General features: G+C 37.8%; 1 protein-coding gene across 2 annotated transcripts; it reads left to right on the top strand.

Annotated features, from left to right (window-relative positions):
- The first annotated feature begins 1,860 nt into the window (after nt 1-1,860).
- LOC109936764 (acidic mammalian chitinase-like) lies at nt 1,861-12,378 on the top strand. Of its 2 annotated transcripts, none has more exons than XM_048593547.1 (12): nt 1,861-1,919; nt 2,062-2,126; nt 3,332-3,361; nt 3,741-3,942; nt 4,157-4,213; nt 4,756-4,921; nt 6,113-6,237; nt 7,696-7,819; nt 7,948-8,130; nt 8,875-8,991; nt 10,373-10,514; nt 11,457-12,378. In XM_048593547.1, exons 2-12 carry the CDS (start codon nt 2,102-2,104, stop codon nt 11,708-11,710), a joined length of 1,425 nt encoding a protein of 474 aa, XP_048449504.1. In that variant the 5' UTR covers nt 1,861-1,919; nt 2,062-2,101; the 3' UTR covers nt 11,711-12,378. The 2 variants fall into 2 exon arrangements, with proteins under 2 accessions (XP_048449504.1, XP_048449505.1); XM_048593548.1 differs by having other exon boundaries at nt 1,862-1,891.
- The last annotated feature ends 244 nt before the right edge of the window (nt 12,379-12,622 follow it).

Here is a 12,622-nt window from a genome sequence, read left to right as displayed (position 1 = left end):
AGCTGCTTCTCATAAGAGGCCAGAACCAGCATTGTACCCTTAATCTGTAGCGGCTCCCCCATATAGGTTCTCAGCCTGGCCGAGGTCTTATGCAAACTTAAGAGTTTGAGTGAAGGATGAATTTTGGTAAAGCCTGGTTTCACAGTGACTGATACAGCCATACCAGTATTGACCTCCGTTTGAACTGGGTGACCATTTAGCCAGATGCTTATTTTGATTGGTTCTGATTTGGATGTTGCTAAGCAACTTAAACAACTCCAAACTGGCTCCAGCAGGTTGACTTTCCAGGGTGTGCACACTCTTGGATCCTAGCCTATTAGTTCTCTTACTCAATACAGGCTTAGTGGGACCCTTTTGCAGTCTTGAGTCCGCATACAACAGCAACTACAATGGTCTACCAGGCCGGATCCTCTAGAAAATTTTAAACGTTTGTCTGAGGCTTGGCTTTGCTGTCGGCTGACCAAGAGTTCCTCTGTTCAGGATATGTCCTGAGTCAATCAATGCAATCGCTTTCACTCAGGTCGTGTCCCCCAATCTCAGTCGGCCTGTTGAGGGTGTCCATTTCCATCAGCATAACCTGTAACTCATAAGCTCTACTTGCCACATTTTCTAATGACAAAGCCAGTTGTAGCGCCTGTTCGAAGTCCAGTTGGGCTTTAGTTATTTTTCATGGTCATATCATTAATCCCACATGCCAAATGGTCTCTCAGCATCTCACTTAAAGGTTAGACCAAAATCACATGTCTTAACCCTGTTAAAAATCCCAACACGGATTCCTCTGGTTCTCAACCTGCTGAGTAAAACCCCACAGTATCTCAGCATTAGAGGAGGCTTGGAGTCATAATATTCCTCAGCTGAATCTGTCAATTCTTCAAAGGTTTTTGCATCTGCTGCCTCCAGGAAAGTTAGGCTCCTAATAACTGCAAAAGCTGCATGTCCACTCTGTCAGGAGAATTACTTGAAGCTTTACATCTGCCCAGTGTCATTTACCCAGAAAAAATTACACATTCTTTCCACATACTGGGCCCAGTCTTCGATGGCAGGATTGAACGAGTCAAGCTTCCCAAATAGAGGCATGATGCCAGAAATGCTTACCCCAACTCAAAGACGACTGTTGAAGGCGAATCTCTATAGGAGTGTATCCCACTCTCATCTCTACTGAAATAACTCCATGAAGATCGGTATCCCGTCACTAAGTCAGCCTTTATTCACACCAACAAATCTAGCTCAGAGCCAGATCATGGAGTGAGCAGTACCCCTGACACTCCTGTTTGTATCTCCCAGCCAGGGCTCCCTGATTGGACCAGGTTAATAGCCCAATCAGGAAAATTGGACTGTATGAGACCCAGGAACAAAAACTGGAATAGCTCAACAGGTCTGGCAGCATCTGTGGAGAGAAATCAGAGTTAACGTTTCGGGTTGAGTGACACCTCCCCAGAACTGCAGCATCTGTAGTTCTTTTGGTTTTTATTTAGTCAATGAGATCCACCTGGCTGATATTGCTCCAATTACTACAGTTTGATACATGACCTCCACTGTCACTAATGAGACAAGGTGAAAATTAATGCAAAATGTTAAAACTTGTGTTTGCAATCTATCAGCAATAATTTAAATCCAATGCCATTTCCATAGTTTAACACTCCAGGTAAGTAATGTTACCAATCTGAATATATCTCATCAGTTTTAAACCAAGTTTAACATCGGGGATGTTAACAAAATATTACAGAAAATTATGCAATTCCTCAAAATTCACAATATGCACATATTGCAACACAGAAGACAGCTGAATTAGTCTTTCAACGCTACTCTTGCATCATACTAATTTGCCGGAAATAGAAAAATGTATACAATAAGTGGTTCAGCCCTTTAAAGTAGACCAGTGCACTGTTCAGTACGGACTTAAGCTTTTGCCGACTTATGTAAATTTAAGATACTTGAAATTGAGTTTTATGTATAAAATAGAATAACCTGAAAGTTACTCTTCTGAATTTAACAGTTTTTGCTGCTTTAAGATACTTTTTTCGACGTGAGTTATTTAATTAGAAATGATTTCTTTTACAGATCCATAAAGGCAGTGAGTGAAGAGATTCAAAGCACAAGAATGGGGAAGGCATTTCTCTTAATTGGTCAGTATTTTGTGTCTTTTTTAAAAATTTCTGATTAACTGAGATGGCAAGTGAGACCACATAACTCTGTGATAGTTTTCATCAGCAGGTCACCCATTCTCACCTTCTGTCTGTTCATTTGGGTGTTCTTAAATAGTGCCGTGGCATTGTTTGCAGCCACAGTATTAATATTTAACATCTCATTGAAGATCTCACATCACTGTGTGGCCAGATATCATTCCCTTGATTGGGCAGTAAGTACTGGGAGTGGTTGAACTGTCTCAATGCCAACACATATTCTTTCAATTATCATATTTAACGTAAAGGCATTAAGCTTAGAGAAGATGTAAGGAAAACCCCTTTTCACCCAGATGGTGGTGAGTGAAATAATTCCACAGAGGCTGGTATCGCATCACCAAGTCACCCTTTATTTACATGTGGAAAGTCCTTGACACTGATCCAGCTCCCTCAGAGCCAGCTCTCAGAGTGTCAGGATGTCTATTTTTATCTGTCAGCCAGGGCTCCCTGATTGTACCACACTAACAGCCCCAATCAGGGAGCTCATTCTATGAGGTCCACCTGACTGACCTCATTACAATCACTATAGTGTGCACCTAGAATTCATTTCCTGTGAGTGTGGCAGAGGCAGAAACATTCATAATGTTTAAGAAGTATTTAGATGTGTACGATATGGAGGCACCAGTGTTGGACGGGGAATGGACAAAGAACAGGACTTCACCTGATGAAGGAGCAGTGTTCCAAAAGCTTGTAATTTCAAATAAATATGTTGGACTATGACCAGGTGTTGTGTGACTTCTGACTTTTCAATGATGAAGGCATACAAGGCTATTGGCCAAGTGCTGAGAAATGGATTTAGAATAGTAAGGTGATTGTTTTTGACCAGCAGGGATGTGATGGACTGAAGCACCTTTTTCTGTGTTGTAAATCCCTATGACTGTATGACTCTATACTCATAGTCTTTTTTAATCTCCAGATTGATTAGATTTTCACAAAACCTCAACATACATTTCTTTTAAAAAAATCAAAATCAAAGACATAAACAGAAAAACAATGGACTTAAGACTTTAGTTTTAGAATGCATACTTTTCCCTCACAAAAATGTATTTAAATTTTTAGTTTAATTCGTTTTTAATGTGTCTTTTAACAGTAAAGTTCTTTGGTATTTAGTGGCATAAAATTACATTGTGTGTTTATTTTTATTTTAGTGAGTTTGGTCCTACTGCAAAGATCACTGGGTAAGTGTTGCACATTTATAATTACTTTAAAGTTTGTTTTTTATTGGTCCAGGAAAAGATAACGTAGTGTTTATATTACTGGGGTACTGATCCAAGCAAGCATGACTTCAAATTTCACTGTGATAATTTGAGAATTTGAATTTGTAATAACATTAAAGCTACTGAAATCTAGGACCAATGTACAATGTATGACTGAATTGATATCTTTTGTTTCATAATTTCAATCAAAGCCAAAGTTTACACCCTTGGGTCTAATAAGCAAATTATATGGACCCAATCCTAACTCGAAGACTGAGATTTCTTGATAGGTGTTTTGTGGAAGTCTGCAGATCGTTGTCTTTAGCATTTCAAATAACCGTATGTTTTCTTCACACTTTAGTCTGTTCCTACAAGCTGGTTTGTTACTACACAAACTGGGCTCAGTACAGACCATCCATTGGTAAATTTGTTCCAACTAATGTTGACCCCTACCTGTGCACCCATCTGATTTATGCCTTCGCCAGCATGAAAGATAACAAACTCACCACCTATGAATGGAATGATGAAATTATGTATGAGAAATTCAATGATCTGAAAAAAAAGTAAGTCTTCATTCGTTCTGTGCTCTAATACTTACAAATTTAAGACCTAAGTTATAATTAATTTCATGTTAAGCTGCTTAAACATTCTGCAAGAAAGTGATCAATGACGTTACTTTGTTTATTCTTCCTATAGTAGAGAAATCAAATGTTAATGTACTCTGTTCCAGGTTACTGCAATACTGAGAATCATAGTTTGTGTATGTTTTCTCAACAGAAATTCTAAGCTGAGAACACTTCTGGCTATTGGAGGTTGGAATTTTGGTTCCAGCAGGTAACATCCATGTTTTGTTTATTTTTACAAAATAGTAAAAATCCCAATGTTCAGTGAGTTGAGAATTGAAATATACGAATGTCACCAATTCTATGCTTAATTAGTAAACTGAAGTTGGTGAATTTTCCTCCATGAAATTATGGCAACATGTGCCTAGTTTAAGGGGTTTTAAGTATCTTATTAGATTGTTCATGCTGCCCAAAATCATAACAGTGCAAAATAAATCCCAGATAGAGATTCATCATTGTATATTTGTACTTATGAAAACTGTTGCATGCTTAAATCAAAGCTATCTCAGAAGAACTGTTGGCCAGTACTGAAGTTTGTCAAGTTAAAGGGACAGCGTTCCTGCTTGTAGCTTTCTCAACTTGTAATAAATGTTTCAGTACATTTATTCACGTTACTCTGTTAACTAGTGGAGGTTACTATGGGCATGTCAAGTGTTCAAAAGAAAAGTGCTGGACAGAAATACTCAGTTGGCTTTCAAGTGGAGATTGATGAATTTAATGCATTCTCTATTTTCAATCTGCTCACGTGACCAGATTTACCAGTATGGTGGCTACATCGCAAACTCGCAAAATATTTATTGATTCTTCAATCCTCTTTCTGCGGAAGCATGGGTTTGATGGTTTAGACCTAGACTGGGAGTATCCTGGATCCCAAGGAAGTCCACCGGAAGATAAACAACGTTTCACAATCTTGGTTAAGGTGAAAGGTTTAAGGTTACCATCTTTAATCTAACACCCTGTAAGAACATTACAGAAAAACAGCTTTGTAACTAATTCAGAAAGCAATTCACTTACATCCCATTCTTTTGTAATTATATTTTAGTTCTTCTCAAATTTGTGAATGCTGTTGATCAACAAAACAAGTGCAGATTAAATATAGAAACCCTAAAAACAGGAATGCTTCCTAAATGTCACTGACGGCCAACTAGAAAACAAGAAATCTGAAACATGGAAAATAGAAACAGAAGTAGACTAATTGAACCTGCTCCTCCATTCAATGTGATCATGGCTGATCATTCAACTCAATTCACTGTTCCTGCACACCCTTTGATTCCTTTAGCCCAAACAACTATATCTAAGTCCTTCTTGAAAACATTCAATGTTTTGGCTTTAACTGTTTTCTGTGGTAGAGAATTTCTCAGGGTCATCACTCTCTGGGTTAAAAAAAAAATCTCATCATCTCAGTCCTAAATAGGCTTACCTCTTACCTTTGGACTGTGACTTTCATGGAAATGAATGAACTAGAAATGGCCTTGGTATAAATAGTTAAGGAGGTAGATCAGGGAAATACACACAGTATCACAGAAGAAAATAATCCCACATGTAAAGGCAAAATATGTACAGTTGATTCTAACACGAACCATAGTCCCAGCAGGATGTTCTCTTATTGAAGACAAAACACTTGTGGTGAGTTTGACCTGACAGCCATCACACCTCAGGCAATTAGCAATATTGAGAAATTGGGACCTTCAATGTAACCTCACACAGTACAGGAATGTGGAGATAGCAAGGACTGTAAATGCTGGAAGTCAGAGTCATTAAAATGTGGAGCTGGAGGAGCACAGAAGGTCAAACAGCATCCAAGAAGCAGGAAAGTCGACGTAAGTCCTGATGAAGGGTCGTGGTCCGAAATGTCTACTTTCCTGCTCCTCAGATGCTGCCTGACCTGTTGGTCTCCTCCAGCTCCAGTACAGGAACCTGCACCATAAGCATCTTTCTCCATTGCAAACCAGCCATCCAACCAACTGAGCAGTACTGATCAAGTGACAACTGTAGATGACAGACTGAATTCCCATGAACAATCCACTATTAAGAGATCTGTGACTACACCAACTATGTTCTGAAAAATGTTTATCTTAATTTGAAATCAGGATGTGCTCCTTCTCTGTAGGAATTGCTGGAGGCCTTTAAAAAAGAGGCACGATCTTCTGGCAAGGACAGACTCCTGCTCACAGCTGCAGTTGCTGCTGGAAAAGAAACCATTGACGCCGCATATGAGATGTCTGAAATTTCAAAGTAAGTGAACTTGCAGAAAGATTTAAGGTTACAATCTTTGGAAAAAAGCCTTTCTCAAACATGTCGTAACTGAATCAATTGACGTTTTAATGAGACATGGGAAGAACAATCAATCATTTTTAAGAATATGAACTTTGAAATATTGAGACAGAAGCTGTCCTAAGGCCAGATCATGACATAGACTGCCTTTTAAAATGACTTTTTAGTTCTTCTGATGTTTCTGACCATATATTCAGTGTTGAGTTCAGGCAACAAGTCTGTTTTAATTACATTTCCTACACTACAGGCTAAAAGCAACATAAGTGACATACCCTTAAATAGTTTGAATTTTCACTGTAAAAGGGGATATGGGCTCAGTTGCAGAATGGGAAGATTAAAACATTGAAAAGTGCCAGTGGTGTGGGAACACAACATAATCGTGCCCAATTCTAGATTTTACCTTGGAACGAAACTTTCCTTCCGTCACTCACTATCTCCAGTTTGATCTCTAGGGAATGTTCAGACAACTGGAAGGATTAGCTTTCCCGAGTCTTTCTGCCATCTTTCTTCTCCTTTCTGCCTTCAGCAGTAATACTGATTGATTTCAATCTGACTCTTGGACTGGAGCTATTTAAATCAAAACCCTTCCTTTAGCAGAGTACACTCATCATCATGACTGGACTCTGTTATTGAGTAGAAACATGTGAGTGGTATGCTAATACTGTGGCTGAGTGAAAACGATTAAGCAAAGTTTCTAGCAGAACTAATAGATTCTCAAAAACTTCTCCTGATGCAAGAGGGTCTTTATCAATAACACCTTCCTCAAAGCAACTATAGAAATGATACAATGCCCTGCCCACTGCAGGAAATAATATCTGCTATTTTTAATTTTGTTCTTTTTTATTCTTTCTGCTCAGTTCCACAGTTTTAGATCATGGAGTCGCTACAGTGCAGAAAGAGGCAATTTGGGCCATCGAGTCTGCACTGGCCCTCCAAAGAGCCTTTTATCCAGACCCACCCTACACTTCCAATGGCTGATCCAACAAGCCTGCACATCCCTGGACACTACGGGGCAATTTAACCTTGCCAAACCACTTAACCTACTCTTCTTTGAACTTCTATAAATGTCTGCTTTTGCTGTAACTTTAGGCCAGATTTCAAAAGCTTCAATGAATGAAGCAGCATGGGGTCTGACAGTGGAGATTGAGGCTGCTTGATGTTTCCCATTGTCTGAGACACAGTTCTCCAACAAAATGAAGACCTCCGCCTTGTGCTGAACTGAGAAATAATGAAATGCCCTGATTAAAAGTTGCCTTATCTCCAGTAATCAAAGAATCGAATGCAAACCTGGAGCATTTACTAGGCATCAAGTATTTACTATTGGAAACATCGGCTAAGTAATACTAGTAATTATTATTGTAAATAACTGTACCAAATATTTTTGAGTTACCATGCTTCAAGTAGCATTATTTTTAAAAGATACTTAGACTTCATCTCTGTCATGACATATGATTTTCATGGCTCTTGGGAGAGAGTTACTGGACACAACAGCCCGCTGTATCGTGGCTCCACTGACCGAGGCCAATTTATTTACTACAATGTTGTAAGTATGCCTGTAAACAGGACAGCCAAATTTGCTTATATTCATTATCACTGTAATATTTTACAAAAATTGACAAATTTCTAAGTTTTTTGAATCTCTGTAAAGCTTCAAACCAAACTATCTTGTAGAACTTCACTATGAACTACTGGAGAGAAAATGGCGCCCCAGCAGAGAAACTGATTGTTGGATTCCCAACATATGGACGCACTTTCACCCTAAGCACTTCCCAAACAGGTGTCGGTGCTCCAGCATCAGGTCCTGGTCAAGCTGGATCATTCACCAGGGAAGGTGGATTCTGGTCCCACTATGAGGTAATTAGTTTGAAAATGATATCAATTTATCACAGAGTAAACTCACCAAAGTTTACCTTGGTTTTATGTGAAGTCAGAAAGTTAACTCATATTTCACCATTTAACCTAATAAACAATTGTTGTCACATTTCAGGACTCCCCATCTCATTTCAATTGTGCTTTCACGTTGGACAGAACATATGTTTCTTGAGTAAGAATCATTAAGTATATATCATACCTCTATCTGTAACTATAGAGAGAGAGGTACATTTACAGGTATGATACTTTCTTAATGATTCTTCCTCAAGAAACATGTGTTCTGTCCAACACAAAAACACAACTGAAATAAGATGGGGTTTCCTGAAATGTGACATCTATTGTTTATTAGGTAGGCCTTTGAGAAAGATTCATTGTGATGATAATCTCCCCATCCTTTGAGATTAGTCCTAACTGTTAGCATTTAAAGGATTTTACCTCACCCATTAAATAGTCAATATTACATTAAAGTATGTTTGTTTTTAGAAGGCATCTTTCTTTCCTGTTAACATTTCACCATTTTTCTGTCACAGTTAAATATATCCTGCAAAGTCTTCACTGAGCTGTTTTGTACCTGTATTTATTTATAGATAATTTCTGAATAAAGCATATTTTTGAAGTAAAAATAAAGTTAAATAAATCCTGAAAATAACTGGAAATGAAACTATGAATAAAAAGGATAAATTTCCCTGATATGTGTTAACAATATTTATTTGTTTTGATTGACAGATCTGTCCATTTCTGAAAAGTGCTACCATTAATTTTATTGAAGATCAGAAAGTTCCTTATGCAGTCAAGGGTAATCAATGGGTTGGATATGACGATCACCAGAGTTTTACAACCAAAGTAGGGGCTTTGAATTTATCTTCATAAATTTACATACAGCCATGGGTATTCAGTTTACAGTCAATTCAACCTATGCTTGTTCAAAAAAGATAAGGTTATTTAGAGACATAAATCAATGGAGCTCTTTTCAACCATCGACTTAGAAACTGTTTGTTACAATATTCAATTTTTATAAAAATTGCTTTACATTTTTTACAAAATAGAGAACAAAGATAATATTCCTTTGCTGTATTTGCAGTAAAAGGAATTTAGTATTGTTTGGTAAAAGAGATTATGTCAACACTTAAAGCTCTGCAATTTTACAGGTTTCACTGTATATGGAATTAGTTCCAACAGGTTGTTATGATGGTATTACTTAAACAGTGTCTAATTCTGAAAACGTGTCAATTGGCTTTAACCTGGTGTAATTTGCAGTTGATGGTTTACTTTGAGCAAGACAAGAAAGGTAAATATAAGTTAAAGTTATAATACCAAATATCACATAGACAAAAATGGGAATCACAGAGCATTGACATTACAAGTAAGGATATGAGGCGTTGGTAACTCTTGGAGTTATGCATATTCACTTCATTTCATATGATGCATCCCACACTCCATGTGATTTGATAGGCTTCTTCCATGTGTTATAATCTGTGACGAATCTACTCCATATTTTGGATTGGACACATAAATAGATTTTGCTACGTGCAACAGAATATCATAAAGGAGGACTGACAGAATTGCTGAGGATATGTAAAGTAGATTCTGCAATTGAAATCAAGCACAATGACCCTAATTGTCCAACTGGATGATTGCCATTGATGAGGCATAGACTGGAGTTATGCTTTGGAATGATATGCAAGTCACATTGCGACTAAGCTGACAGGAGTTACCCGGAAAGTTCAAACTTCTGATTGACAATTATTTAAAGCCTGGGAACATCTGATAAAGTACCAAATCTGAGTTAGAATGGGATATATTGGAGCGTTCCGACTCATTAATATTTATAATTGACCAGGGAAAATTAGAGGGATGGAAATCTGCTGTAATTCCTGAGTAATCTTTAAACAGGACGTATCACCCTTGCCTCAAATCCATCACTGTCCCCTGTCCTAACTACCTATCTAGTCCCTACTCACACCCAACCAATAGCCCCCACCCTGTGTCCAACTCCCCCAGTCACCACCAACACAGCTCCCAGGGAAAACTGAAGTAGGATTCATTTCCATTGCAATTCATTAGTTCTTCTGCATATTCCTTGGAGTTATTAAACAAGAATATAAGAGTCAATGTATGCAGAATACTTTTGAGAATGAAAAGATTAATGTGTTCAATGAAATTTTAATGTTAATTAAACAAACATAACTTTGAATTGTATCTTTCATATCTGTTTTCCCTGTAGGTTCAGTGGCTGAAGAATCACAATTTTGGAGGTGCTATGGCATGGGCTTTGGATCTGGATGATTTTTCTGGAAATACATGTAGTCAAGGAGTTTACCCTTTGATCACTACATTGAAGTCCCTCCTTAACATTGAAAATCCTGGTAAATTATTAAACATGGCCCAACTAAAATTGAACTACTTTCCATTGCTGTAGTAAATAATATGTTAAAAACTTGCTGGGTCCAAACTTTCACTGTCTCTTGCCCTGCTTGTGCCATTATTTTCCATTTGTACATCGATATTTAGATCCATAAAGTAAACTGTCTTTATGAACTTCTCACACTGGAATCACACATTCATATCACTGGTGTAGTTGAGATGCCTCAGTACTGCATCTCTGGACTAATTATCACTGACCCAATAACCCAGCTCCCGCATAAATGATCTTGACTATTCATATGCAATGCCATGAGAGATTGAGCAGTACTATGGTAAACAGTATAGTATTATGTAAGTAATGGCAATGTCAAACTCTGTAAATATGTAGAAATATAAAACCCACAATTGATTGTTTAAATAGTTCAAATGCAAAATTTTTCAAACTTATTTCCCTGTCACTTCCCATGGCTTCGTCCCATTCTAGTTCTGAAACCTCCTTCAGGCCTATGTGCTAACAGATATTCTCCACTTTTCCTGTGTATGTCTCGGGTTTATTCCTTCCTCTGCTCCACACATTATCACTTCAAAAGCCTTAGCCATACACAGTGAAGCTCTACTTCTAACACTTTCTTCATACCATTACCCCCACAAATCTTCTTCAAATCCTCCCTCATTGTCCACAGTTTCATTCATCTCCCCAGTTTTTTTCATACTTCTACTCCGCATGGCTTTCCACCTCAGTGCAATGCTATTTGAACTCAAGGTGCTAGGCAAAGGCAAGTTATAGTGAAGAAGCACTTTGCAACATTTGGCATTAAATTCATAAATTCACTTAATCTGTTTTTGCAATGAAATTACCTGAAAATATCAAGAGAATAACAAAACCTTAGTGATTTGGATTCGAGTAATTTGATTAGAATGCTATTTCTTCTTTTGTTTCACAGATAGTGGTTCAATAACACATAATGCAACTTCATCTGAACCCACTTCTCTCGAGCCACCTGTTCCAACCTCAACTGCACCTACTGATCCTCATACAAGTACGAGCAACTGGTGCCATGGCAAAACTCCAGGGTTATATGCTGACCCAAATGATCATCAAAAATTTTACAACTGTGGGGGTGGACAAACCTTCCACCAGACTTGTCCTGAAATCTTGATCTTTAATAAAAATTGTAATTGTTGCAGTTGGCCTTAATTATTGTAACGGAGGTGAACATATTTGTTCGTGACAAATGCCATCAAAATATGAATGAAATCTCAAAGTACATAATAAGAGCATGAATTCAGTGATGTGCAGTTTTGTCATTATATTTACCAGAACTGTATTTCTCTATTTTCATTTTACTAAACAGATTGTTGGAATACACTTACTTGTTTATGAGGAAAGATGCTTTATAACTAAAAATGAAATCGAGAATCACACAAAGGTAATTTTTTGACTATTTGTCAATTCATCCATGTATAATGGAGTCAAGAAAGATCCTGAGAACAATTGCGTTGATTTTGAAATTGGCTCTGGACACAGTAAAAAAAAATGACCATCCTTAATTCATTAAAGTTGGCTTATTTTTTCTCTATTGCTCTATTTCCTCTATTTGTTTCTTTTTCCTTTTTATGCACAAAATAAAGCAAAGTTACAAAGTAAGTAAAAAAAGAGCATGGACTGAATATTTTCTGCTAACTTATTTTACCATTGTAATTCTTTATGTTTTAGTCACTCTCACCGATACAGAAAGGTCTAAGGATTCAAGAAGCAATTATTAAGGCATCAGCCATTAAACAAGGGACACAAGAATGAAAACCCCCATTGTATTTAATGACATAAAGACTAACATTAAAGGTGCAAACATTGGTGCCACCTCAGTATATCGATGTGATTTTCGTCTCTCTGGGTGCTGCAGCTGATCGCTCTGTCCCTTGGCAATAAGTGATATAATGCCTGTCCTCTGACGCCCCAGCCCAAGAATGTTCAATGGGTCCTGCACAAGTGCCGATGCCACCTCGTTTGCTGCAATTACTGGATCTGGTCAGCTCCCCCTCAATCTCAGTGTGTAATGGAGCCTACCTGTCTCCTGGCAATGGACAGGCAGCTCAAGGCACGCCAATT

Source organism: Rhincodon typus, unplaced genomic scaffold (genome assembly GCF_021869965.1).
Source record: "Rhincodon typus isolate 14 unplaced genomic scaffold, sRhiTyp1.1 hic_rhity00003079, whole genome shotgun sequence".
In the NCBI taxonomy this organism is placed as follows: Eukaryota; Metazoa; Chordata; class Chondrichthyes; order Orectolobiformes; family Rhincodontidae; genus Rhincodon; species Rhincodon typus.
Note: the sequence above shows the minus strand (reverse complement) of the source record. Positions and strands in the feature narration are given on the sequence as shown.

What these genes read in the sequence shown, in the direction of transcription:
- LOC109936764 (XM_048593547.1), top strand. Translation starts at nt 2,102, where the DNA reads ATGGGGAAGGCATTTCTCTTAATTG. An exon ending in AATTTATTTACTACAATGTT is followed by an intron (nt 7,820 to 7,947) that starts GTAAGTATGCCT and finishes ACTATCTTGTAG; the next exon opens with AACTTCACTATGAACTACTG. An exon ending in CCTTAACATTGAAAATCCTG is followed by an intron (nt 10,515 to 11,456) that starts GTAAATTATTAA and finishes TTTGTTTCACAG; the next exon opens with ATAGTGGTTCAATAACACAT.